Here is a 26,134-nt window from a genome sequence, read left to right on the forward strand (position 1 = left end):
TACCTCTCTATTATTGTTTTTATTATTTCTAAATATGAAGCAAAGTCTTCCTTATGAATATTTTATTTGCATTAAATAGAGGACTATTACCCCGTGAGTTGTTTTCCTGGGCTATTATTAGAGTGATGTTTGACACTAGGAAAGCCTACTCTAAGAGGAGTATGTAGTGGTCTTGCCTATTAACAGGGACAGGTTCTCCAGTAGTTAATGTGAATTTCTTTCTTCATTTAAAGGGTTTGAAACCCCTCTTATTGAAAATGGTGAAATGGGTGGAGCAAAGTAGTAAGGATTTTAGTTAAGCATTGACCACGAAGTAACTTGTATACTAATGCCAAATCCTCTGCATGCTATCGTGGGGACTTTGCAGAGAGTCTGATTGATGACATAATTAATGTGTTATCATAACACCATAGGGAAGAGAGGAGAATTGTGCTTCATTCCAATAAAAGCTAAAGTTGCCTTTGTAAATGAAGAGCTCACTAAAATGAGGTATGGATCTTAAGGGGAAAGACTGGCTTTTTTATGGGTTTTATTCAAATACAAGGAGCCTCCAGTCACAATTTGTATCTTTGTGGCTTTATTTTTCTGTTTGCTTCCTTCCCACTATGATTTTTCAGTTTTAGATTCTAGAGTTGTACTATTTACCTCTCCATATAGGGTGGCAAAGCCTTTCAATGGTCTTGCAGGTCTGATGTTGCAGAATTTTGGATTTGGAAGAGCAGATCATACATACAGCATGGAGAATCCCTTTCACTGTACATTCAAAAAGTATTCAACCTGATTTCTGTTTGAAGATATGGAGTGATTGGCAACCCATCATCCCAAAAGTCAGAAGTTTTTTCTTTTATCAATCTGAAATCTACCTCTTTGGCCATTTCTGTTCCTTCTAACTTTGCTCCCTGGGTCCAAGCAAAAGTCGTCTCATTCCTTTTCCTCAAGAATACCCTTCAGATATCTGAAGATAGCTTTGATAACCTAACCTGTATCTCCAAGCCTCATTTTTTTTTTAAACCCTTACCTTCCGTCTTGGAGTGTGTATTGACTCCAAGGCAGAAGAGTGGTAAGGGCTAGGCAATGGGGGTCAAGTGACTTGCCCAGGGTCACACAGCTGGGGAGGCCAGATTTGAACCTAGGACCTCCTGTCTCTAGGCCTGGCTCTCAGTCCACTGAGCCACCCAACTGCCCCCTCCAAGCCTCATTTTTAATGGCATGGTCAGTGTCCTTCTGAAAATGTGAACCAAATCTCATCTTTGGTTTCTCTTCATCATTCTTGATACGAGACAATGAAGTCCTCATACCATTCTAACTGAATTTTGTGGATCTATTTTTTTTCTAAAAGGTCATTCTTAATTGTTTGGCTGAGCCCTGACAAATGGCTCCCATGTACAGACAATGCTCTTGTTGGCATACATATATATTCAGACTACCTTGTTTTGCAATCTCTTCCAAGTGCAAAAGCATCGTTCTCTCTTGGGAATAAAAGAAGAGACAGGTGTTATGACAGAATTATCCCAGGTCTAGGAGTTAGAATCCTAGGTTTGTGTCTATTATCTGCCATTTGGTAGTTGTGTTTGATTCAAGGGAAAGTCTGTCTCTCTGTCTCTGTCTCTGTCTCTCTGTCTGTCTGTCTCTCTCCTTTTCTTTGGACTTTAGTTTCTTTATCTGTAAACTGAGTATAATTATTTCCTACTTTGCTTACTTAAAGCATTTTTTGAGGCATATGTGATATGTATACACACAAACATGTATACATGTGTGTATCCTTTAAAACTTAAAGTACTATATAAACATTCAGTGTTATTTCGAAGATCATAGCTAGAGAATGATTCTCTGATGGTAGTGCCATCTTATACTCTGACCCTTCCTTTCTTCCCACTTTCATTCTACAGGATTCTGTGCTGAGAATTATTTACTTCATGGATAAGCCTAATAGGTATAACACAGTTTTATCTGAGTACATTTCAATGGATATGTCCCCAGTTTTCTTCTGTACTTAATCTTAACCTTTCCAGACTGAAAAAGTGGTGTTGAGGAAAATGACTACTGGAGCATTCATAGACTCTAGTCCTCTGCAGCAAGGTCCCCATTTTCCTGCTGCTATTAGGGTGTGGTAGATGTGAAAGACCAGCATTGCTTGCTGGTTGTAACTGATATATTGAGCCAGCTCTCTTCTGGGCCAGGGAAACAAAGACCCTTACCTCAGGCAGAAGCAGAGAGATTTTTTTTTGAAGGGATGAGCAGGACCCCAGCTTTACACTAGCTTTTTGGAGAGTTGAAAGAGATCTTCATGTTGTCCAACAAAGGAGAAGACTCATTGGCAGTCTGCCTTTGGCTAATCTCTTTGAATTTTGATGTTGCATCAAGACTATTACTAGCATCTGATATGCTGAATGCTAAGTCCATCCCTTTTGTCTGAGGCAGCAGCATTTGCTTTATCATATTTCTTTGGGCTAAAGGGCACTCAGCTTGCCAGAATGTATAACTAAATTCATTATTAGTAGAGTGTCTCTCATATTTATTTCCTCACATTTTTATTTGTTATTGCCCTTCATCCTTATGAGTCTCTAGAAGACCAGTGAATTTAGTGTCTTGCTGGAATAGCTGTAGGTCATTTGTTTTTAAACTAAATATCCATGTCTTTCAAGGAGAAAGAAAATCATTTGCTCAAGCTTTTGCCATGCCTGGCCCATTCTTTGAAGCCTGTTTTCTGGCATTTTCTTTTTTGTATCTTTCATTTTATTTCTGGATTTTCTTCCTATATTTGAAATTGTGTATATATTTGTCAATTAGTTCACTATCTACAATTTTTGCACTACAGATTACTCCCAAAGCATTCAAGAGTTTATAGTGGTACAACATTATGAAGTTGATTTGTAATGTAATGTAGCCCTTATAACCTTATAAGAATGTAGGATTTATCGCCAGCCCCCTTTTGACCTTTACCAGGCTATCTGTTTCCATTTTTTAAAGACTTCTGTAACCTCTGATAGCTTCTTCCAGATTTGTTTGATATTCCCATATGGATACCACTGCCTGGTTTTATTGTCTTTATCATTCCCTGTAGCCTGTGGTTGTAAGCAACAAAAGGTACACACATTTCTTAAGTGGAGGGAATATTTATCTACAAGGTAATTTACTCAGAGGAAGAAATGGTATATAGTTAAAAAAAAATCTTTCCCAATTGCTTACCCCTTCCCTTGCCTCCTAAGGCTGTTCTCCTGCCTGTCCCAGGAAACTATTTGCAGGAGCAGCAGGCATCTTCCTTATTCCTCCTAACAGTTCACTTTGGAGAAATCACCATCCTTCAGCTTTTCTTAGCAAACTTGCAGCCTCTTTAGTTTTCACCTTCCTCCATTGTCCATCAGAGAACAGATACCGAGAAATTTGTCATTGCGATTTGATGACTGCAATGCTCCTTTCTCTTCTCTTTTCTTGTCAGTAACTGCTTTTGCTATGAAGCTGATCCCTGCCGTATTTTACTGAGCGGGGGGAGGAAAAGGAGGAGGAAGGGAAGGGGAGGGACCAGCTGCTTGAGAGTGAGAAAGGACCTGGGAGCCAGCAGCAGGCAGCGTGGAGCCCAGAGCTCTTAAACAAAGCATTCTACTGCGGCTCTCAACAAGGACACACATTCTGCTTGGTACAGGGCCACAGCTGTGCAACTGTATGATTACAGAGCAGAATGAATCAGCAGCCTGCATTAGCATCCAGAGTTCTGCTGCTTAGCTTCCTGGATCTCAGCTTGCCCCAGTGAGGGACTAGGCACACTCCCAGGCTCTGAATCTTCCATTGCTGCAGAGTGCATCAGAGAGATTGCCTAAATCACCCAAGCTCCCTGGCCACTGTCTGTTCAGCAGGAGACAAATGACGAGGAGGCAGAAGGTGGTTGGGAAGGTTTTAGTCTCCAAGCAAGTTGTCGATGTACTGACTCTGGAGGGTAGAAAGTACCCTGAAGTGGCAGGAATGGCTTTTGACATCCTGAGAGTTCAGCGGAGGTGATGATGATTTTGTAGTTGGCTCCTTTTTCCTCTTCAATGTCTTCCTTTCCGTGTCTATTGACATCTGCCTTTGGAAGCCAGATGCATTAACAGGCAAAGAAGCAGGTGGATGTCTGTACATTTGCCACAAGAGATCCTTCAGGAACTACCAGGAAAGTCTGAACTTTTTTTCTCCCTTGTTCTAATTTACTTCTCCAGATATAGAAGAACAGAGTAGCAAGTGACTGTCTTCTCTTGTCAGCTCATTTCCATAGGAGAAAGAACAAGATCTGGGGACACTCTCTGTAGGCCCTCAGAGGAGAGAGTTGATCTTGTTTATCTTTAAGCCAAAAAGATCAGCTACAGGCCATCAATAGACTTGAACTACTACCTATCAAGAGACGACCTTTCCCCTTCTTCCACTTTTCTTTCCCTTCCCTTAATCTGATTGTTTTTAGGAAAGAACCAAATCTACCTCCTCACTCTTGAATTCCCTTTCTGTCTGCTTGGAATCAATCATATCAGCTGTACTTAAGACGGGGGAAAAAAAAACGAAGCTGGGACAAATCCATGCTTTAGAAGACTACCCTGGCAATATAGATAGGGATATCCTATAGGCAGTGTTTTGCCACTCCCTCCTCTCTCATCCTTGTGAGATGTTCTATTTACCAGTAACCAAAATTTGGATTGAATTGGGTTCTAGCCCCAGTTAGCTGAGCAATCAGTTGGGATGTTGTGCTGCTGGGGAAGTGGTTCCATGCCCGAGCCAGGATCTTTGAGTCCCAGGCTTTTGCTGTGCTATTCCAAATAACAGGAAGAGGTGGTGACCATGGTTTGCTTATTTCGGGACTGTTGGGGAAAAAAAAGTAAAATTAATTTTGCTCCCACTGCCCTTTTCTGTGTGCTGCTTGACTTGCATGTGCTGAGCTTCCCACAGATAGCTGATCACTAGCCTGGGAGTGGTTGTGGCTGCTGTGGCTACTGCTGCTTCCTCTCTCAGTCCTGGCTATGTGTCTGTGTCCGTCTGCTGCATGAAGATGTCTTTTCTCTCATGACTGATTTGTTCTGCAAGGTTGCAGGACTTGTCCCTGGCCCACAAGACAGGGTGGTGCTTCAGAAGTGGCATGGTTAAGGGGACTTGGCTTACGGGCTAGTAACAGCTTCTCTCTCTCATCTTGAGCTCCTGCAGGGACTGACTATCCGGAATGCCTCAGGGCGAATATTGGCCCTTCCCTGTTGAGACAAAGAGTTGACAGACTTCAGCCATCACTTGGGGGTTGGCTTTCCCCTCTGATGTGTTTGCAGGAAAGCCCAGAAATCAGTGCATGTGCCACTGCAATCCCAGCCACAGTTCTGGCCATTGGGGGTTGGCTTACACCTCTTTAAAGAGGGATGGTGTATATAAAGCCACAGAAGCTTTGGTCCCATGGTCTGTGGACAGAAGAGGAGTTGTGGGTTTGATGCTCTGTTGCACTCTTGTACATAGTTTGGCTGCTTGATCATAATGACTATGATGTGGCAATGCCATCTGTCTTCCTCTGAGTGCCGCTGCTACCGCCTTAATGGTTTTTCCCTTTTCAAGCGTCTGCCGATTCCTCTTTCGTCAGGTTCACGGATGTTGGAGCAGAGTGTCGGGGAGTGGCTGGAGTCAATTGGTTTGCAACAGTACGAAAGCAAGTTGCTTCTGAATGGATTTGATGATGTTCACTTCCTGGTGAGTCTTCTCCTCTGCAGGAGTTCTTTAAGGATGAAAATTCTACTTGAAGGCAATATTTCTCCCTGTCCTTCCACCCTATCTCCATCCTGCACCTCTTCTATTTAAAGTCTCTTTGCCATTTGACAAAAGAAATAGGCACCTAGCAGGTGCTTATCATTGACAGATTGACTTCTTAAAAATAGTAAATAGAATCATTTTCCATGGACAGCAAACTGGAATCTTAGACATCTGAAAGCTGACTGCCATATAAGAATCTCTCAGCTATGTTTCATTTCTCTATACTCTCTGTCCCCTTACCCTTATTCCAAAATCAGTGGACTCAGCCTCATTTGACTCTGCCAGTTTCTTCTTAAGAGTCTATCCCTGGAGGCAATTAGATGGCCCAGTGAATTGAGAGCTAGGCCTAAAGGTCAGTTCAAATTTGACCTCAGGCACTTACTAGTTATGTGACCTTGAACAAGTCACTTAACCCCCATTGCCTAGCCCTTACTGCTCTTCTGCCTTGGAACCAATTAATAGTATAGATTCTAAGGCAGAAGATAAGGGTTTAAGAAAGAAAGAAAGAGAGATACTATTCCTAACCACTATTTTAGCCTGGGCTTCCCACATTGAGCCTCAAGCTCTTATGATGGATTTTCATCACTTGTAGTTAGCTTGCCCCAAATCAGTTACAGAAGTTCCAGTTGGAAAGGGTGGAAGGAATGAACACTCTCTGCAAAAATGCCTCCAAAATCTGTCACATCTAAGTTGGACATATCATACTCCTTGAGATAAGGTTGAATTGTTTAGCTCCTTATCTGACCTGGGACATTCATACATATGCTCTGTGCCAGATATTGTGCTAAGAGCTTTACAAATATGATTTCATTTAATCCTCACAACCTCCTGAGAGGTAGGTGCTATTATTTCCCCCATTTACTGTTGAAGAAATTGAGGCAAACAGAGGTTAAGAGTCACACATCTGGTAAGTATCTGAGGTCAGCTTTAAACTCAGGTCTTCCTGACTCCAGAGTCAGCATTCTATCCATTGGACCATTTAGCTGCCAGAATTATCAGTCAGATAAGCTGTAATTTGGTAAAAGCAATTTTATCCCTCTGCTATAAAGACTAAAAGTCTTCTGATGGCCAAGGACCCCCTGAGTCAAAGCCACTGCCATTGCCATCCAGGATGAGTGCGTTCTAGTGATGTTCCTGCAACTGATTGCCTTGCCTCTCCAATGTGACCACTGACTAAGATAGGTGGTTTAGTTTGCCACTACTTGTAAAGTCACATATGAGAAGATAGTTGTTCTAATGATTAGAATTAATGCAGTATTTCTGTACCCTTCTTTACCAAAAGACTTGGGCAATATTTCAAAATCTCTTCCCCACCTCTAATGCCTTCCCCCCCAGAGCCTGCAGGCAAATGTAAAAAGAAGCATTACAGAAGGTGCCAAAATGTTTTTATTCCATAGTTTTGAGAAAGGGAAATGGAAACCTAGGATGAGAAAGTGATTCCTTTGATCACAGTGAAAGCTGAGAGGCAGCTGGTGGCACATTGGGTCTCAGGTCAAGAGGACTTGAGTTCATATCGAGCCTCAGACACTTCCTACTAGTTATTTGATCTTGGGCAAGTCACTTAACCTCTGCTTCAGTTTTCCTACCTATAAAACAGAGACAACAATAGCCCTTACCTCCAGGGTTATTGTAAGAATAGATGAGATTCTATTTTAAAGCACAGTGCCTAGTACTTTATAAATACTCATTCTCTTTATTCTTCCATTTTTCTTTCTACTAGATCTCAGTAGAACCAGTGAGCTTCAGGTTTAGTCTCTCCTGCTATTTGTGCTAAGTAAGAAGTAAAAAGCTCATCTTCAGTTTCACATGTGAGAGCAAAATCCTTAGCATTCACTAGGGGATGGGGGTATTCATGCCCTATTCTTCTACACTCAAGGAACCCCAAGAAGATTCCTAAGATGCTATCTTTGCTCTTAATCCTGTGGCAGATGCTTTTTTTTTCCTGGGTGCTGGGATTATTCATGAATAGAGCCCAAAGTTTTTATCATGAATAGTACCCATCTTCTATTAATAATACTACCTTATTATTTCCATATTGCTTTATGCTTTAAGATTTTTTCATATGTTATTATTAGCAAGGAGTATGAAATGAGTCTCCAAAATCCTTTTGGTACCTTTCCCACTGCTTTCTGTTATGCTGATCATCAGACTTACAGAAATCTTTGAAGAATTGTAGTAATTTTCAGTCATATATCAGTGCCTAAACCTACCCAGCTTCTGGTTAACAAGGTAGTTGGGAACAATGCTGAAAGTTGGACTCTACTACCATTGTATTCTTGTAAACTTTAATATGGAAACCAGATGAAAATTACTAGGAATGAGTACATATGCTATCATTCCTGTTCCCTTGGGCAACTTACCCAGTGAACCGACATGATGCTTCCTAGAGGGACCCATAAGACCTACTTAGTCTAAATGATCTAACGCAAGATTTTGCTTATAAGGGCAAGCTGGTAAACATGAGATAAAACTTGTTATCATGGTTAGCTCTGGTTGGAGTTAAGCTAAGTATCCAGGACTTCATTTTAGACTTACAAAAAATATTTTTTTAAAAATTTAACATTATTTTGTTTAGTTCCTAATTTTTTCCTTCCTTCTGCTGCCCCTTCCCCACCCTTTGAGGTGAGCAATATCATCCCCATTATACATTGAAGTCAAATAAAACATTCTAGTCATGATACCCTGAACCCCAAATAAAAATAAAGGAAATGGAAAAAAAATATGCTTCAAACTACACTCAGAGTTCATCATCATCAGTTCTCTCTCTGGAGGAGCATTTTTCCATCATGAGTCCTTTGGAATTGTCATGAATCATTGTATTGATCAAAATAGCTAAGTCTCTCACAGTTAATTTTTATTACAGTATATCTCTTACTATTTGTGACAGTTCTGCTCATTTTCTCTGCCTCAATCCTTTTATATTTTCCCAGGTTTTTCTTAAACCTGGGCAGACTTAATATGAATTGAGGCAGAATAGAGTGAGAGAGGGAAGAAGGAAACAAAACACAAAGGAAGGGATGCTGGAAAGTGGTGGAGAACAAGAAGAAAGTATCAGAGATACCATGGAGGCTTGGCCCCTAGTCAGGATGTGGCTCACTTATTGGAGCTGGGAACTCAAGGATGAACTCCAAGTTTCTGGTTGGCTGGAGGTAATTAGGAAGGCCATAGTAAGGAAACAGTTCTAGAGAATAGCTCTTGGCATTTTTATAGCACTTTAAGGTTTGTAAAATGGTTTGTATACATTCTGTAATCGTTATAACTTCTGGGAGGTAGGCTCTACCAGCATTATCTCCACTTTCGGTGATACATATGATAAATAATTGTTAAATGTCAAAGGCAGAATGCAAACCAAGGTTTTTCTTCCTCTAAGTTCAGCACTCTCACCATTACACAAAGATTGCACATTTAGGACTGATGAGAGTACTCACAAAGAGTACTTAGCAATACCCTGAACCTCTCCACATAAGGGTCAAGGAAGGTCAGCACTCGGCTCTTCAGGGTTTGTTGAAGAATCCAAGGGTACACTTTCCTTGACTATGCTCTTTATGTATAATTAGACCTTCTGCCTCTCTGGGCTGCAGATTAGCTTATTCATTTATTTAACAAACATTAATGATCTAGGATGTACAGGGCCCTGAGCTAGGCATTCAGTAAGATACAAGTTTAGATAAAACATAATATCTCTCCTTCTGGGATTTATTGTCTCATAGCCAGTGAAGGTGGGTTATGACTTACAGCCCCAATCACTGTGTATATCATCTTCAGAGGCTAAGCACTTAGGATGCCTAATCCCCAACCTTTCTTCTCTTTTCCTACTCATTCCAAAATGGGTGCCATTCCTAAATCACAAATAAATAATAATTTCCTGGTATCAGTCTACATACTTTTGAGGCAGAGAAGCTGAATCAACCTCCATGTTAGCTTTTTTTCCTTATTGGACTGGATTGATGCTTTTTTTTAAAAGAGTCACCTAATGGCCCACCTTTCTCCCCACTCTGCTCTGACAGTATTGAACTTAAAATGAGGAACCTTAATTTTGGCTGGCCGGATGGATGTATTAGTGGCATGCCTACTTTTCTGATACCTTAGAGTAAAGGAGTCATTGTTACTAATGTGATCTTGATAGATAGTGTTGCTTCATGAGATATTCAGTAGAGTGCTTCCTAGAAGGGTTACCCTTGTAAGTAGTGTAGACTCAAGAATTAATTCTGATTACAGCCTTGTTGAATGTTACTCCAAATATCTTAGGTAGTCTAAGTAGCCATGCAAAGTACTGCAGGCAATTGCATGTAAATTGCCAGATGTGCTATAAGACTAATTAAGTTTTAGTAACCAGAAAAGGAAAAAAAAATTAAGAAGGAAGTGTTTTAATTATGGAAAAGTTTCCTTATTACCTATGTTACAATTTGCATACTATTATCCAAAGCTTACCCCTGTGTAGTTCAGTTTTCAGTATGCTAAGAATGTTTCCCTCTATATCAAAATGATCCTGGTGCTCATTTGTAAAATGCATAGAGCATTACAGGAAGATGTACTGAATGTTCCAGATTTACTAGAAACCGTCACATCTAGAGATGGAAAAGGGAGCTCCATCATCTTTACTCAGTTGTTAAATTTCCTTATTAAAGCATGCAGCTAGTTTACATTACAAGTGAATCATGTTGGGAATGGAGAAGGGAAAATTCAGGAGACAATTCAGACATGAGAGATGAGCATACCTTATAGTAGTTGCTTTATTTTGACCTGGAAAATCCTATGTAGTGCTAAGGTGTAGGAAGTTAGGGGTTATGCTCCCCAAGAAAGCTTCTTTGAGGGGCAAGAACTACCTTGAGTGTGGCTCCCAAGGACACTTAATGAGTCATTTCTTTCCTACTTTAGACATGTTGCCTGGAGATGCCCTATCATCACTAATTCAGGCACTGGAGATACTGGCTGTGTTCACAATTTACATATGTGCTGACATCCTGAAAATTCTAGGACCAAAAAGATGTAAATAAGCACAGATTAAATACCTAATGAGTATTTGTTGAATTGAGCACTACATATTCCTGGTGCCTGTTGTTAAGTACTTCACAACAACATAATGAGGTAGATAGTGGAAATGTTATTGTTCCCATTTTGCAGATGAGGGAACTGAGGTCCAGATAGTTTCAATGACTTATCTGTTAGTGGTTACACAGCTATCAAGAGGTGGAACTCAAACCCAAACCTTCAGATTCCAAGCCTGGTATTCTTCTCCATGGGCAAAATTGGAAACTGGATTAGAAACTTGGATGACTGATTTTTATGTCAACTCCTAGGTCATACTTATATTTTCCTTCTTAAAAATGAAACTAAAATGCTAAGCTGAGAAATTCCCTGCATTCCCTAGTTTGAAAGTACTGACCCTCTGCATTTACAAAGGATACCTGGCTACCCTTAAATTCTCTCTTATGTGAGGCAGCTGACAGGTTTTGCTATCCCATCCTCCCACCCAAGAGTAAGTAATGAATTCCCTTACATATGTTAACCATAAGATCATACAGCTGGAAAAGGATATTAAAATTTATTTAGTATAACTCTTTTTTTCCCCAACTACAATCTGAGGCCCAGAGAGGAGGCTAGACTTAACCAAAGTCACATAGGAAAGTAAATAGCCTGGGTAGGATTTGAACCCAGGTCCTCTGATTTCTATTTCCAGCCTTGTTTCCCTGGGTATTTGATGCATTTCTGAATAGGAAGGCACTTAAACACATCATTTGCTAATGGTATCATTAATAACAAACTGACATTGTGATTGTTATTTCAGTGAAGGTTTGGGGAACCTCCCAGATCAATACTTTCCTGCTTTACCAAAACTTTCCTTCCTCATGCAGTAGGTAGTAAACTTCCTTAGATCACATAAGACAGTCTTATCCTTGGGTCCTGTTAGGATAGGATTTCATGCCTAGGTTTGCCTTTTTCAGTTTTTGCAGTTTTGCAAATTGCAAACCTTTCCATCCTTTATCACAGTCCCCACTTGGCTACTGGCTAATCTATAATAATTGGGCTTAGAGATAAATAAGATCAACTCTCCTCTGAGGGCCTACAGAGAGTGTCCCCAGATCTTGTTCTTTTTCCTATGGAAATGAGCTGACAAGAGAAGACAGTCACTTGCTACTCTGTTCTTCTACAAGAACAAGATTGGTGGATGTCTGAAACAGGATTCAAACTTAAATCTTACTGACTCCAAATTGCCTTGGATTAGACCATGAATTCCTAGGGGAGGACCTCTAGAATTTCTTCATTCTTCTTCATTAAGGGAAGAAATTTAGAGCATTTTCTTCAGACTTTTAACAGTCAGGGAAACAACTATTTCTATTAAAACTCTCTTATTCTCTCTCTTCAGGGTAGTAACGTGATGGAAGACCAGGACCTCCGGGAGATTGGGATCAGTGACCCCCAGCACCGGCGGAAGCTTCTCCAGGCTGCAAGGTCTTTGCCTAAGGTAAAAACCCTGCAGAGCCCTGCCTGCTTCAATCTGAGCCAAAACCAAGGGAAAGGAATGATCTCAGGGAGTCACTGAAGCTGTTAGAAGGGATTTCAAAGGGTATCTATTCCAACTCTTATAAAAACAGGAATACCCGTGATATTAGCTCTGAGAAGCAGTGCTTAAAGACCTCTTTTGAGAGAAGCAGTGCTTAAAGACCTCTTTTGAGGAGAGAACTGATTTCCTCATGCAATAATAGTCCATCAAACTTTAGAACAGCTACATTCTTAGGAAATGTCTTCTTATATGGAACTACAGTCATCCCCACTTATTTCTGTATCCTGACTCTGATTCTGGGTGTCCTCCTAGAGTCTGTTAGTGGTCTTATTTTCCCTTTATAGAATCTCAAATTTATAATATCATCAGCTTCCATGGACTCAATTATTATCTCTATTCAGATGATTTTCCCATCTATTTAGCCAGCATTAATCTCTCTCCTATCTTGCAGACTTGCATCACCATCTGCCTACTGGACATCTCAATATGGATATTTCCATAGATTTCTATGTCCCAAATATATCATGTCCAAAGCAAAATTATTTTTTCCTCCCAATCTTTCTCCACTTCTTTTTGTTGTCAAGGGTACCACCATTCTTCTAGTCATACAGACTTAAAACTTTGGAAACATCCTTAATTCCTCACTTGCTCTCATTCCACATATCCAATCTGTTGTCAAATCTTGACATTTATACCTTTTCAATATGTCTTATCTATGTCCTCTTTTCTTCACTCATACAGCTGACACTCTGGTGCCAGCCCTCATCATCTCATCCATGGACAGTCACCTTCTGATTGATCTCCTGCCTCAAGTTTCTTCCTTCTCCAGTCCATCTCCACTCAGCTGCCAAAATGAACTTCCTTGAGGGGGGCAGCTAGGTAGTTCAGTGGATTGAAAGCCAGGCCTAGAGACAGGAGGTCCTGGCTTCAAATCTGGCCTCAGACACTTCCTACCTGTGTGACCCTGGGCAAGTCACTTGACCCCCATTGCCTAGCCCTTACCACTCTTCTGCCTTGGAACCAATACACAGTATTGATTTCAAGATGGAAGGTAAGAGTTTTTTAAAAAAAAGTGAACTTCCTTGAATCAAAGGGACAACTTTAACACTCCCCTATTTATTAAACTCCAGTGGTTCCCTATTGCTTCCATGAGCAAATATTCAATTCTCAGTTTGGCTTTTAAAGCCCTTCCCACCTTTACAATGTTTTTGATGATGATGATGATGATGATGATGATGACGACGACGACGATGCCAATTACTATTCGTATAGCACCTTTTATGTACTAAGCTCAGATTACAAATATTATCTCATTTGATCCTTACAACAAACCTAGGAGGTACATGTTATTATTATCCTCATTTTACAGATGAGGAAATAAAATGACTTGCCCGGGGTCACATAGCTAGTAAACATCTGAGACTAGATTTATACTTAGACCTTCCTGGCCCAGAACTTGATCCATTGAACCAATAGCTGCCTCTTAACATACTGTGATCCAACAGTATTGATCTTGCTTTTCCTTGTACATCACACTCCATCATTCTTGCACCAGGAGGTCAGCATACCTCCTCCTGCCCCAAGACGATACAGGCAAAAAGCAGCATGACATGCACCTTTGACTCCTTGAAGCAAAGACTGAGCTAACTCTGCCTACTTCAACCAAGGACCTTTCATCCAACTAGGTCAAGGCTTCTTAACCTGGGGTCTGTGAACGCCCCTCAGGTTATCTTATGGATAGATTTCAGGGGATCTGTGAACTTACATGTTTAAAAAAATTGCACTTTTATCTCAATATAACTGTTTTCTTTTATAATCCTAACTATCATATGCATTTTAAAACATTATTTTGAAAAGGATCCATACGCTATTTATTTGCCTGTCCAAGATATTCCATGAAACATACACAAAATATAAAGAACCCGAAAGTTTGAGAACTGTTCATCAGAAGTATTAAGCTGAATAATACCCCTTCCTCCCAATCTTTTCATGTAGGCACAGCTGCAAGAATTATTTTCAATATAATAGGAATAATTATATTTTCCATCAGGCCCCTGGCCATGTTGGGAACAATTAAAAAGTGTCTCAAATCATCTCTAAATTACTCTGCCTCTGAATAAACTCTCTTCCTCTAGCCTCAGGTGACTCTAGAGGAACATGTCCTTGACCTGAGATGCCTGTCTAACTGGCTAGAGTGAGTCATCATTGTATCAGCTGCCTGCATTTTGATATGGTCAAATGGGAGCTAGTTTGGGCATGTTAGGGCCTCCACCCCCATCACCCCCAGGGGCTTAGAGTTAGGGTGGGGGTGGGGGTGGGGGTAACATTTATTTTGTGCTGCCTGCCATCCATGGCTTCTCCTTTCTTTTCACAGGTAAAACCTTTGGGCTGTGATGGGAATGCCCAGCCATCTGTCCCATCCTGGCTTGACTCTCTCGGGCTACAGGACTATATTCAGTCTTTCCTGTCAAGTGGCTACAGTTCTATTGACACTGTGAAAAACCTCTGGGAACTTGAGCTAGTTAATGTGAGTATAACACACTGCCTGAGCCTCTCTCTCAGTGGGCTAGTCCACATACCTGGACTTCTTCGAGGAAGAAGGGATTACTATTTGTGGGAGGAGCATGGAAAATCTGCCTCCTGAGAGCTGAGTCAGTCAGAGGTTTCAGTAGGACACATATTTGCCCTTCATTGTTTAAGCTAAATTATTGCTGTACTCGGTTTGGGGGGGCCTGATCTAAGCTTCACTGGAAGAACAGCCTAAAGTGAAATAACTAAACCCCAACCTCCAAGACCAGAGATTGTGGAAAAGTATGGCCAGGACAACCCAAGAACATTATATATTAGGCCCTGTGTGACCTTCAGCTTCAGGACTCCTGGAATGTCAACTGCTACCACTTGAGTTTTCTAACCAGAATGACTAAGCAAGGGCCCATGAGATTGGGAGGCAAGATCTAAGAAGACATTGGATTCTCAGGGTCTTTAGAAACAGTATTCTCTTCCCCTGAGCTGAGGAAGCCAGACGCAAAGAACTAGGCCTGGTTTCCAAGACAAGCTGAGGTAGAAGTGGGCAACCTGTTTAGAAGCTCCTGAGGGCTACTAAGGTACATTGCAGTGAGTTAGGAGGAGGGGCCTCTGCTGTTCACAAAGTACATTCTCAGGATCACATGATTTAGAATTGGAAAGGGTCTTAGAAAAGCCTTCATTTTATGAATAAGGAAACAGACCCAGGACAATGAAGTGAGTGCCAGGCTAGGATTTAAACTCAAGCCTCCTAACTCCAGGCCCTATGTTTTCTGCACTAATGTATGACCCAGTGCTTCTACTTTAAATAAGACTCATTTTGAAGGCACAAGTGGCCTGAGAAGCTCAAGTGTGTCAAGAGAACCCATTTCTTGTTCCCAACTTATTCCCTTTCCCACCCACTCCTCAGGTGCTGAAGGTTCACCTGCTTGGCCATCGGAAGAGGATCATTGCCTCTCTTGCAGATCGACCTTATGAGGAGCCCCCGCAGAAGCCACCCCGATTCTCTCAGCTGAGAGTGAGTTGAGTTGATGTGATTTAATGTTAGTGATTGGGAACCCTAAGGAAGGGTACAGGAGGAAAGAGAAGAGGCATGTATTTCACTTTTAGACAGTGAGGAGATTGTCTTTAGAGAGTCTAGGTGCTATTACAAAGAATATTCTTGTCTGGGCTATTTTCCTCAGCTGAAAAAAGAACTCATATGGAGAAGCCTTGAACTTGTCACTAGGGCATGAGAAGCAGGTCTTGGTCAGCTGTTCTTTCTAGAAGTCATGTCTTCTAAATTCTAAGTCATGGCCTGGCTCAAGAAAACAGATGGAGTAATAGGTGAACTCTTTCCTCATCTGAGCTACCTAGCTTTTGGAGGAGAGAGAGAGAGAAAGAAGGCACTGCCAAGGTAATCCTTGGAAGGGGCTTCTTTGTCATTGGCTCCCAGCTTAAATTTCAGATCTCGGCAGGGTGGAACAGTGGGACCTTTCTGAGAACAAGCTTGAGGATTTCTTAATTTAGGGGAGGAATTTGCTCTTTAGTTTCCTCCAATTGCTTTCCCTGCCACAGGTACCTCAGTTGAGAGCCCCTAAAGAGAGATAGTTCCCTTTCCTATTACCTAGAAAGCAGCCTCCATGGAGAAGATGATTGTGGCTGGGTGTGCCATCTCCCCATCTCCAGGTCTTTCCTCCTGTGTGTTTCGGGTGCTTCAGGTGTGGAGGGAAAAAACACTAAGGAGTTATTCCTGATCTGTGGGATCGGGCAGAAAGCTTGGTGTTGAGGAAAAAAGCTAGAAGAAAGGGAGAGAGAAAGAATGATGGCTTTGCTAGATTTCCAAGATGGTTCTAAGAAGGTGAGCAGAAACAAAGTACAGAGAACATGAGTAAACAGACATTAATATATGTGAGCCGGAAAAGAATGTGGGATTGCTCATTCCTCTGCAAGCCACCTCTTCTGTCTGGGCTCTAGATAGTGAACTACTTGAGCTTACAAACAGATGCTAGGTTTACAAGGCTAAAAATTCCCTGGGATTCATGTGTCCAGACAGAAAAGAAAGTCCAGGAAAGAACCCAAAGAGTCTAGTTGTCTAAAGCAGAAGAATGTTAAAGCTAAAGTCAATTCTTTACCTTGGGCCTAAACCTGCTCAATAGGGCCCCTCTTTTGCTGCCTTGAAGAGTACTTGATTGTTCTCGGAAGATACTAAAACTTGCTTAACCTCTACTGCCCGAGTCCATGGTCAGCTGAGCCAGAAACACTAGCTTTCCAGCAACTCCTTAGTTCAGACATTAGCTTTCACTGTATTGCTTAATTCTCTGGGCCCAGTACTCAGCATCCCTATGTCTGACTGAGACAGACAGGCCCAAAGCTTGATCCATCTACCTTTCCTTTCATCTTACAGTGCCAAGATCTGCTTTCTCAAACATCCTCACCCCTGAGCCAGAATGATTCTTGCACCGGGAGGTCAGCAGACCTCCTCCTGCCCCCAGGCGATACGGGCAAAAGGCGGCATGACAGCTGCCAGGACATGGCTGCCCGTGGCCGAGTGGAGCGCTTTCAGACACAGGTTAGGGTCTAGAATACAAATGAATATCTTTCCCTTCTTCTCCCCCAACTCAGGGCCTGTTTTTTGTCTGGACAAAGTAGCAGGAAGAGCATATAGGTGGTTCTCAGAGTAGGGCAGTGAAGCCTCTGTGTCAGCCCTACCCTTGACCCTGCTTGAGCTTGCTTAGAAAACAGTTGTGGAGGTCCACATGGCACTGTTGGGATGGGAATTGTAGACTGGGGGCATTAGTCTCTTTCTCAAATCATCCTCATTATAATCATCATTTCCCCTGGGATTAAAAATGTATTCAGTGTTGGGTGGGGAGGAGAGGATGACCTTGGCAGGGCTTACAGTGAGCAGCTTTTCTGGGTATCACTGGACCTAGGAGAGGGAGAAACTTCCCTTCAACTCTGTATCTTGGCAGGAGGATCCCCGGGAGGCCAAACTGACTCTTCGCCCTCCCAGCCTGGCTGCTCCTTATGCCCCTGTACAGAGCTGGCAGCACCAACCAGAGAAGCTCATCTTTGAATCCTGTGGTTATGAAGCCAATGTGAGTGATATTTCTCTGCCTTCCTTCAGACACATACCTGGTATCAGCCCTAGTGTCCCAGTTTTGAAGAAGTGACAAGTTGTGGATCTGGCCCCTTCTCTTCTGTGATCTCCATCCTGTGCCTAAGGCTCTGTAGGCTCTGTCCAGGGACCACTGACCTCTTTGGCTCTTTTTGCCAAAGGCAGAATGGGGGGAAGATCAGTAAGAGTTACTTGTGGAAGATCAAAGAGAGAGTGTGATCAGAGTTAAACAGAGGGTGCAGGGGAGATGTGTCAGTGCCTACCAATAGAGAACAAGGAGAGCACAGGAGGAGTTAGCTATAGCTCTTGTCATTGTCTTGTCCTAATTCACTTGTCTGTGGACAGGCCACTGACCCATTAGTCTGAAGCAGGTTAGATTAGTTGCCTGAAAGATCTGAGATCTCTATGGCAGGAGGAATAGGAGGGCTGAATGGAGGGACATTTCATTGGAAAGAAATAGAATGGGAGGGTGAAGTTGGGGAGAAAACCACAATAAATGAGGGTAAATACCCCCAGATAATGATTTCTGAAGTTCAAAGTCTAGCTAGCCTGGTTGTTTGTGATAGCCTTGGGTTGGTCAGGTAACCCAGGGGAAATGATAGCTAGGACTCCTGGGCCCCCTGCAAAGGAATCCTCAGAGTGAAGAAGCTGGGTCTGAGTTGGTACCCAGGTCCCAGACTAAACTCTAAGTTTATCATCATTGTTTTCTTCACAGTATTTGGGCTCAATGCTGATTAAAGATCTTCGTGGGACAGAGTCCACACAGGATGCCTGTGCCAAGATGCGGGTAGGTTGGTAGTTTTTTGCCTGGACAAAAAGTAGCAGGAATAGCATGTTTGTTGTTGGCCTGGTTTAAAGGATAGGCTTGGCCTAACTGGAAACAAATGACTATAGGGAGAAATGGCCAATTCCCCTGCCTCAGATGCAGAGGCAAAACCTCAGACACCCCTGCAGCCTCAGCCAACAGAGTATGGCAGCAGCTGTTTCATTTGCCCAGAGTCACTGCTAGCATTGAATTCCATCATCCTTTTGGGTAAAGGAGGGTGAAGAGAAATCTGGAATGTCCTGAGGTATCGGAATTGTGGTCCTGAAAGAGGGAGTTCATAGAGATTATGCACTTGTTTCCTACAGAAATCAACAGAACAGATGAAGAAGATCCCAACTATAATTCTTTCCATCACTTACAAAGGGGTCAAATTCATTGATGCCTCTAACAAGGTGAGTTTCCAATGAGGGTTCTGGGATGTTGCTAGGATGGGAAGTCTAAATTCTACTGGGCTCTACTTCCCTGACAAAAATACTCATCCATCCAAAGGATATTTTAGCGTTTAAGAAATCGGGATTACCCCCCTCAGAAGGCAGAAGGTCAGGGCAGTAAGGGCTAGGCAATGGGGATTAAGTGTCTTACCCAGGGTCACACATCGAGGAAGTGTCTTAGATCAGATTTGAATGTAGGACCTCCTTTCTCTAGGCCTGGCTCTCAATCCACTAAGTCATCCAGATGCCCCCTAAGGGTTCTTTTTTTTAAAGTAAGTTGTGTTGATGACTGATTTTGATATCACAATCACTTCTGGATCTAGCCTCCTCCCCAAGAACTAAAACTTCTTTTATGCTTAAAAAATAATTGTTTTAAGCAGAAACAACCATCTGTGCCCAATGATGGCCAAGTAACATCTTGATCTTCCATTCTCTTTCTGATCTGCAGAGAAGAAGGGAGAGGGCTGACAAGTAATCTTTTCCCCAATGTCCAACTAGGTATCAAGTCCTCTCACTTCTTCCTTAGAAGTGTCTTTGTCAGAGCAGCTGGGTGGTGAATTGGATTTAGAGCCAGGCCTAGAGATGGGAGGTCCAGGATTCAAATCTGTCCACAGACACTTCCCAGCTGTGTGACCCTGAGCAAATCACTTAAATCCTCATTGGCTAGCCCTAACTGCTCTTCTGCTTTGGAACTAATGCTTAGTATTGGTTCTAAGATGGAAAGTAAAAGTTAGTTTGGTTTTTTTTAAATGAGTAAATAAAACACTTAGCACTTTGTTTGCAAGAGGACTTTATGTCATCTCATGGAACTTCAGATCAATTCTCTGAGGTGGGTCCCACATCATTATTTCCTATTTTATAGAAAAGTGCCACAGGCGGGGTCCAGCCTCACTCGCAACTCTAGGGGTTCCCGACAGGTGGCGAACGATCAGTCGACAAAAATAACAAATGGAAGACAGCTTAATCATTACAGCCGTGGGACTGCTTTGCATCTGATAGCTGCTCTGCCATTCCCACACCAGGCATTTATTTTTATGTCCATTTTCTTGGCACACAGATACATTAACACACATGTCCAAAGAGGAGAGATAATTGGAAAAGTGATACATTAACTTTTAACAAATCACTTGATTAACATTCTATATTCTTGTATCGTGATTACAGACAGCATACAAGATAAATGATTTCATCACAGGTGGCTTAATATTCTCATTACCCTGTGAGAAGTTTTAAGCTTAAAAACAATCAAGGAAAATTACTTATTGCTTTTAATAAAATGGAATAATTAATCAACAGTTCTTAAAAGATAATTCAACAATCATACCATTGAGGTTGAGGGGTACTGGGAACACAATTCAAATTTAATATTAGACTGGTCATTTCTCAGGATTCACTAGAAAGTTCCTGAGTTACTGGTTTGTGTAACTGAGTCAGTGAGGCATATTGAAGCTTGATGTACTTGTACATATTGTATGGGCCTCTATGATTGATTTGTGTGCTGGCTTCATGAGAATAGGTTTCTGTGAGTGGGAAAGTTTTGGGCTTGGCTTGTAGCTACGGTTTCACTGGGAATTATGTACCTAAGTAAAAGTTAACCCATGATAGTCTTTTTGGGATTGGGTTTAAGGGTCTGATCTTTTTGTGATGTTTTGGGGAATTAGGGTACAGGAGTTTTGCTCTTACATTATTTTTTTTGAGACTAGGGGAAATAATCATCATGTCAATTCATAGGTAAGGGGCATTGATGAAAGAGGTCATGTAAAAGGGGGACTAGGTATGCAATCACATCTTGCCAAGGACCACTCTGTGGTCTCCTCAGCTACTATGCGTGACTGTCAAGGCATTGTGGCCTGATGGCTCCCAGCAGAAAAGGAAATCAAGTCATAGGAAAGTTAAATAATTAACTAGTGGGAGAGCCAGGCCTAAAGACGGGAGGTCCTAGGTTCAAATCTGGCCTCAGACACTTCTCAGCTGTGTGACCCTGGGCAAGTCACTTGACCCTCATTGCTTAGCCCTTACCACTCTTCTGCCTTGGAACCAATATACAGTATTGATTTCAAGATGGAAGGTAAGGGTTTAAAATAATAATAATAATAATTAGCTAGTGGGTCCACTGATTATTAAGCATCAGAGTTGGTATTTGGACTAAAGATTTCCCAACTTCAAGTCCAACATTGTACATACCATGTCATGCTGCCTTTTGTCCCCTCTTTGAAATGTCCTCACCTTTCTTCTCTGCCTACTTAAATCTTACCTTCAAGGCCTCTCCTTGACTACCATAGTTCACAAGGATCTCCTTTAACACTAACTGCCACAGAGTTCATTTTGTTATTTGCCTGTCCTGACTTATTACCCCTTAATTGCTGTAGTATATGTGCTCTTTTTTTTTTAACCCTCACAAAGCTTCCTTCGTAATTAGTACAGTGCATTGGTCCTAAGGCAGAAGAGCAGTAAGGACTAAACAATGAGGGTTAAGTGACTTGCCCAGGGTCACACAGTTAGGAAATGTCTGAGTTCAGATTTGAACCAGAACCTCCTATCTCTAGGCCTGGCTCTCAATCTATTGATCCACCCAGCTGCTCCCTTATGGGCAATTTTTTTAAAAGGTTTTATTGATTCTCTTTTTAAAATTTTATTGTCATTTCCCCATAACCTCTACACAACAGAATATGTATTGGTTTTTTTAACCTGTCAAAGTAGATAATCACTTTACATTGCATTTGAGGAGACCAGATTCATTAGAAACATAAGTAATACTTGGAGGATTCTTGACTAATATGGATTCCTAGCCAGATATCCTGATTTAATAGAAGAAATCTGGGTTTTTGATATATAGCCCAAGGGCTTCTAGAGAAAATCAAAGCAGTTATCTGTAATTGCATAGCTTTCATTAAGGAAATAAAAAATCAGATTATTTATCTACTAGGAAAGGAAAACAAGTCAAAGATCCATGTGTAGGGGTAAATTTTGAGAATTCAGTAATATAATTTCAGGGACTCCAGAATAAGATGAAGGTGTTGCAGTTTGAAGGAAACCAAACAAGTGGGGAAAATAAGTAGATTAGCTTTGTTTCTGTAATGTGCCTAGACTAGTGGAGCCAGTTGAAACATAGGTAATTAATCTTTATTCTACAACTGGTAGCTTGTTAGTGGCTCAGTTATTTGCAGGTTAGTACTGAGGCCTTTTATATTCCATTTTTCCTTTAAGTTTGAGACTTTAATCTTTCTTTCTCACCCCCACCCAGGGTAACTAGTATAATGCTAGATATTCAAATAAATGCTCAGTGGATACTTGTAGAATGAATAAATGGCATTGATGAGGTAGAAGCAATGACATCACTCCTATAGTAAACCCAGTAATAAATCAAACAAACTTAAAACCTGCCCTAAGGTTGGAGAATAGCATATGGCTGGGGCTGTAGAATAATGTCCTGTTACCTGAGGTTCTGAGACTTTCTTTTTGAAACTCCTCTCTTCCTCATGGCTCTTTTGTAGGCAGAGGGATCCAGAACTTCTGTGAAAGTGATATTCAGAGGAAAGGGTTTATGGGGACAGCTGTTGTTAGAGTGGGATCTCCAAGGCAAAAGCAAAGAGGCCTATGACTTGGTGGCCCAGGTTCCCCTGTGATTTTAAAATCTCCATCTTGCTTGGTCTAGCACCCAAAAATTGTGCACACCCACACTATACGGGCGTATGCTAGTCAATGGCAAATCAGAAATAACTAACTGCCCACCTGGGCTGTCCTAAGCCAAGCTTGAGCCACCATTGGCACTTGTGAAGCTCAGGAAGTGAGGTAGAGAACATCCTCTGGAGTTCGCAGGAAGTGAGGTAGAGAACAACCTCTGGAGTTTGCTCACTTCCTGTGCCTCACAAGTGCCAATGGTGGCTCAAGCTTGGCTTAGGACAGCCCAGGTGGGCAGTTAGTTATTTCTGATTTGCCATTGACTAGCATACGCCCGTATAGTGTGGGTGTGCACAATTTTTGGGTGCTAGACCAAGTAAGATGGAGGTTTTAAAATCACACCCCTAAATCAGGAAGAGGCCAGAACTTCAAGGGAAATTCCTAGTCACATATTAAATGTCACCAGCCCAGCCAACCTAAAGTTTGTAAGACCTTCTCCCAATACAGGATCTCCTTGAATCTTCCTTCAGTGGACTGTGTAGGTAGCCCCAAGGGAAAAGGCACTGGGTTTTCTTTCTTGTCTGAGCACCATTACGAGATCCAGGGCCCATTCCAAACCATCAGTTTCCCTTCTATTGCTAGGGAATCAATGAAGTAGAAAGAATGGTAGATTTGGAATCAGAAGACCCGGGTTTGAATCCCGGCTTTCTGAGGGTTTGTCTGGTTCTGGTGCTATCTAATCACAACTTGTCTCTGAAGAGTAAATTTGTGGAATCCTAGAATGTCAAGCCAGAATGGACCCAGAATCATTTAGACTATTCCTCTAGTGTATAAATGAAGCAGAAGTCCAAAACAGGAGAACAGAGTTGAAACTAAGGTTGGGTCTCCTGACTCCCAGTACTTCATCATTTCAGTTTTCCTATTGCTGGAGGGGGAAAAAAACTTCTTTGTTTGGGGGGGAGATTGGAACAGATGTGTATACAAGCACATGGCCCCCATCCCCCTTGCTTCCTAGTGATAACAGATCTAGTTTCTTCATTCTTGATTTACTGCTTTCTAACCTGCCTTGGAACTGGGAAGGCAGGGATGAAGATGGTTGTGAAGCTGATTATAGTGATAAGGGAAGAAATGGGATAATCTCCCAGGTTGGCCCACTCAGGCTTCCAGAGCCCAGGGCATCTGAGAAGTCCTTTAGGCACAAGATGGATTGGCCTCACATTTCCTTTTGTACTTCTCTGCTCAGGGGTTGCTGAGTGAAAAGTCTTTTCTCCCATGAAAGTGTTTCCTTTAATAAGCAAACAATCCCATTTCCCCATGTGGAATCCTTGTTTAAAGGCATGGGAGTCTTGCTGCAGCTTTCTTGACTCATCACAACTCAGCTTAATCTTCCTTTCCCTCCAAAGGGTGTGTCTATGTGAATGAATTAAGGAGTCCTCCTCAGGACTGAGACTGAAATGTCCCCTTAAACTTTGATGTCCATCCCATCTTTGATCAAGGTCCCATTAAGACCATGGGTCAGAAAGAGAGTTCTTGATGAGAATCAGACAAAGAAAGATGGCAGTAATGAGAGAAAACCAAATTCCCCTGGGCCAAGGTGAGAGTTAAATGCTTCCCAGGGAATGTAGCCAGCAGCTCAGCCAGACTTCTCACTTCTTTCTTGACAGAACATCATTGCAGAACATGAGATTCGGAACATCTCCTGCGCAGCACAGGACCCTGAGGACCTCTGCACCTTTGCTTACATAACTAAGGACTTGCAGACGAGCCACCACTATTGCCATGTGTTCAGTACTGTGGATGTGGTAAGTGAGAAGGGTTTGAGGAACCAGGCCTAAATGCGCCTGGGCAGAGTGGTAGCACCTCAGTTGAAGCATCTAGTGGGGAGTTAATAAAACACTTGTTTTGCCTTAATGTCATAAAATCATAAAACTTTAATGCTAAAGAAGAACTTAGAGATCATCCCTCTGACCCCTTCATTTTATGCACAGAGAAGTTCCACCATTTGTCTAGTCAAATTGCTAAATGATGGCACACAACTGGAGAAGTACCACGTCTCCTAGCTCTCTTTCCATTACATCAAGACGCTTCTGGGTCACCATAGCTAGTTTTTTTTACCCAAAGCTTAAGCCAGATCTTTGTCCCCACAAGACACAGATTTCTCTTTTCTCCAATAGCCCTAATTTTCTACCTCAGACTCCTGCACTGATCTTTTGGGCTTTGTTCCTCAACATCTCTCCCAGATGCTCCCCTAATAGGAAACTTTTCCTCTCCAAAGTATTCATGCTTTGTTGTATTTGGTTCCCTCCCAGAATCTGACCTATGAGATCATCTTGACTCTGGGACAGGCATTTGAGGTGGCCTATCAGCTGGCCCTGCAGGCCCAGAAAGCCAGGCCTAGTGGGGCCTCCTCGGCTGAGACGATAGAAACAAAAGCTTCCAAACCGGTGCCTAAGCCTCGAGTCGGCATGAGGAAATCTGCAGTATGTATGGCCTGATGCTCCAGCTCTTGTCTGACCCTGGGAGGGGGGCACCCACACCCTAACCCATTCCCCCTAGTTCTCAGTGTAAACTGCTGTCTTGAGAGGACCAGCGTCCTGGCCCAGAGAGGCCTGCGTCCTGTCATCAAGCAGTGGCTCAGGCAGTCTGTGTTCCCTTCGCTCCTAACAGCAGTTCGGGGCAGGATCAGCAGAGGAATCCCTCTTCCCCTCCCATCCCCTATCATTAATGTTGCCTCCTGTCTCTGTCTGCTTTGCCTCTACCTCCCCAGGGGCCGCTGCCACCTGATAACCGCTGTTGTTACTGTCACACCTGCACCACCCACCGTCCTTCTTACCTACCGTTGCCGGCTGTTAGTCCCGGAGTCAAGGTCTTTACATTTCTTGCCATCTTGTGTCTCTTTTCCCCTCCTCTTGGAGACTACCATCCCCTGTCTGTGCTGCAGCAGCCCTTGTCTTTTGCTTGGCTAAATGTCCATTTCTGAAGCCACAGGCTTCAGAAGAGGCTCTTTCCCTGATACTGTTCTCAGAGCTTGTCTCCAGCCTCAGCCTACAAGAGCTTCCAGATGGGGCAGCTCTAGATTAGAAGGGCAGGGGTTGGCAGCAATGAGTATGCCGTTGCTCTCAGGTGCTTTTGACAAAGCAGCCCCAAGGCCCCTGGCAGCAGTGAGCTGCACTAGTAAGGCTTTGGGTTATGCACTGCCTCCTAGAGTTAAAGCCTCCCTCAACTCTCCGGCCTCACCTGGAGAGAAGGACCCCTGATTCAGGTGATGTCACCAGCATGACCATGGGGAGGTGATCTGAGCCTTATCCTGGACTCACTTCAGCCCTGGCCCTGGCATGCAACTGCTCTGACACTTTGCTTTTCTCTCTCATGTTCTCTAG

At 42.4% G+C, this 26,134-nt stretch overlaps 1 protein-coding gene across 12 annotated transcripts in view; it reads left to right on the plus strand.

Moving 5' to 3' along the window:
* Positions 1–26,134, plus strand: part of ANKS1A (ankyrin repeat and sterile alpha motif domain containing 1A) — a 282,636-nt gene that overhangs the window by 251,951 nt on the left and 4,551 nt on the right. For 5 of the 12 annotated variants that reach the window (XR_001628236.2, XM_007483721.3, XM_007483718.3 and 2 more), the window contains 11 exons: positions 5,582–5,688; positions 12,116–12,214; positions 14,628–14,780; positions 15,687–15,794; positions 17,163–17,327; positions 17,731–17,856; positions 18,592–18,663; positions 19,008–19,094; positions 24,419–24,556; positions 25,064–25,234; positions 25,522–25,620. Coding sequence is in view for 11 of the 12 variants with exons in the window: in XM_007483721.3 (XP_007483783.1) it covers positions 5,582–5,688; positions 12,116–12,214; positions 14,628–14,780; positions 15,687–15,794; positions 17,163–17,327; positions 17,731–17,856; positions 18,592–18,663; positions 19,008–19,094; positions 24,419–24,556; positions 25,064–25,234; positions 25,522–25,620 (1,325 nt within the window). In the remaining variant the exon portion in view is untranslated. The remainder of the gene's footprint in view (positions 1–5,581; positions 5,689–12,115; positions 12,215–14,627; positions 14,781–15,686; positions 15,795–17,162; positions 17,328–17,730; positions 17,857–18,591; positions 18,664–19,007; positions 19,095–24,418; positions 24,557–25,063; positions 25,235–25,521; positions 25,621–26,134) is intronic. The other 7 variants (XM_056818070.1, XM_007483725.3, XM_056818072.1 and 4 more) reach the window with 3 other exon arrangements.

Source organism: Monodelphis domestica, chromosome 2 (assembly GCF_027887165.1).
Source record: "Monodelphis domestica isolate mMonDom1 chromosome 2, mMonDom1.pri, whole genome shotgun sequence".
NCBI classification, from domain to species: domain Eukaryota; kingdom Metazoa; phylum Chordata; class Mammalia; order Didelphimorphia; family Didelphidae; genus Monodelphis; species Monodelphis domestica.